The 2183-nt window shown below is 51.3% G+C and overlaps 1 protein-coding gene across 1 annotated transcript in view; it reads right to left on the bottom strand.

Moving 5' to 3' along the window:
* Window positions 1–274: 274 nt before the first annotated feature.
* The window catches only part of SALL4 (spalt like transcription factor 4), an 18229-nt gene continuing 16320 nt past the window's right edge, over window positions 275–2183 (bottom strand). Inside the window, exon 5 of the mRNA XM_004698324.2 lies at window positions 275–2181. Within this exon, the coding sequence (XP_004698381.1) occupies window positions 1759–2181 (423 nt within the window). The 3' untranslated portion in view covers window positions 275–1758. The remainder of the gene's footprint in view (window positions 2182–2183) is intronic.

Below are 2183 nucleotides of genomic sequence, written 5' to 3'. Positions count from 1 at the left end.
ACACCTATTCAGAACTTAAGAAACACACAAGCCTCCAAAGTGAACCTGTGAACTGGCCAGACTGAGAATTCTACCAATGAGCCCTCAAAACTGCCTGAGACATGGGATCCCCTGAAAGGGAGGAGGGCACCATGGGGCAGGGGAGGTTGCTCCTGTCTGCATGCACAGGTGTGCAGTTATTCCCAGAAACCTGAGCCAGAGGGTCTCGGGCTGCTGGGAAGCAGCTCAGTGTCTAGGGCAGAGACAGCCAGAAAAACTCCCAGACGACACCCGATGGGAGGCAGAGCCATCCAGGTTTATTCTCCAGACAGACAGCATCAGCAGGTACAACTACAGGCTTCGCTGTAGCGCATACATTCACACGGCATTGTCCAGCTGCACAGCCTGGGGTGTGTTTCCTGTAACAACACCCCCCTCCCTCCGTGTAAACAGGTCCGATCACCTTGGTCACTTCGATTCCAGAAGGAAAGGCACAACTTGGCAACAACAACAAAAAAAACCAAAAGCAACACTTTTTTTTCTTTTTGGATCTTAAGAGGTCAGGTGCGAGAACTACAGGGACAAGAAGCTTTTTTGGTAACAAGTCTCCATGCAGTTTCAATTTCCGTGGCGAGCTCTACCCAGGAGTCTCCTCTTCCAGCCTCTTCGTACTAGGAGAGCCCCACTTCAGCAATCCTTTATTATCGTTATTTTATTCCACGCACTAAAAGGAGGTTCAAAGGAACAAAAAGGCAACAGAAACACCCCGAAGGTCCACGCATCAACCCTCAGGTTTCACACAGGGTCTGGGGAAGGGGCCAACGGTCGATCCAAATAGGAAAATAGAGACTATGGCTACAAAAATAAAAGATACATGAGGTAGATAAATTAAAGCTTGCATAACCCAGGGCTTGCCTGCTCCAATTTTGCAGCTTTCATGCAAAACTCGGGTGAGGGGAAATCTTCACAAGTTGACATTGAGTCATCAAGGGAATTAAAAACAAAACCAAACACTTAGGTGAACCTGGACTAAGAGACCCAAGAATGAAATCCTGGCTCTTCAAGAGAATAGGCACTGGCGAGCTAAATTAAGTCCCCTGAGACCCTGTGCACAGGCGCCCCACCTGTCCTGGCAACCGGGTAGACAGAGGCCTCTGGAATGTGGAGGAGGGACACTGGAAGTCTCGGGGCTCCCCCTGAACTGAATTTAAATAAGCAGCTACACACCCAAACGCACGCCAGTTCCAGGGCCAAGAGCATCCGGCATATCTAGGAGTCTAAGGTGGAAGGAATTTTCTAGTTCTGCAACCTTAGCGTGTCAAGAAAAAGCAATAAATCAGCACATTCGAAAAAAAGAAAGAAAAAGAAGATGGGTGTGGGGTAGGAGACATAAAACAAACTGTTAGGAAGAGCCGCCAGACCTTGTCTCCTTATCTGCAGTGACAGGTAATGCAAGGACACCGCACGTGCCCACCTCCCCCAGTTTGAATCAAGCAGCTGCCTGTTCCCTGGCGGTTTGGGGAAGGTTCGATGGGTCCCACCTTGAGAGGGGGTCAGTGAAGACTCTTTGGAAACAGTTATTCTAGGTTGTACAAAGGATCTACATACAGAGTTTATCACACGTCACAAAGCTACTGTGGCAAGACCCGCTTCTTTCCAGACTTGGGGGGGGAGAAACCCCACAGGAAGTGAGGTGGCTTCTTTAATTACAAAGAGGGAAAAAACAAGATTCTAGATTCCGCTCTGTCTACATCCTGGCCGTCACTGCCCGCTCTTCTCTTAGCTGACTGCAATCTTGTTTTCTTCCAGGAAGTGAGGGAACTGGTGTTTAGGGACACCGTCAGTAGTAGTGGGTTTCTGCACATCCGAACTCAGGTGTGCAGCCTGGGAACCATCCACCTGGGAGGCGCCCGAGTTACTCCCACCGGAGCTGGCCCCCAGGGGCACGGGCACCGGAGGGATCCCTCCGCTCTGGATCACAGAGATCTCGTTGGTCTTCAGGGACAGCCCGCCGTTGAGCATGGCAGTATACTGGCTCCACACCGCAGGGTCCACATTCACCGCTGGCGCCCGGATCTCCTTGGGCAACACCTCGGAGGCTCTCTTCCCATCTGAGCCTAGCAGAGCCATGGTGTTCTCGATGGCCAGCTTCCTCCCCCGGCGGGCCGAGTTATTGTTCGCCCCGTGGGTCATGTAGTGAACCT

The sequence above is a fragment of the Echinops telfairi genome, unplaced genomic scaffold (assembly GCF_000313985.2).
Source record: "Echinops telfairi isolate 266 unplaced genomic scaffold, ASM31398v2 ScPeMD7_5592;HRSCAF=6446, whole genome shotgun sequence".
Lineage (NCBI taxonomy): Eukaryota > Metazoa > Chordata > Mammalia > Afrosoricida > Tenrecidae > Echinops > Echinops telfairi.
Note: the sequence above shows the minus strand (reverse complement) of the source record. Positions and strands in the feature narration are given on the sequence as shown.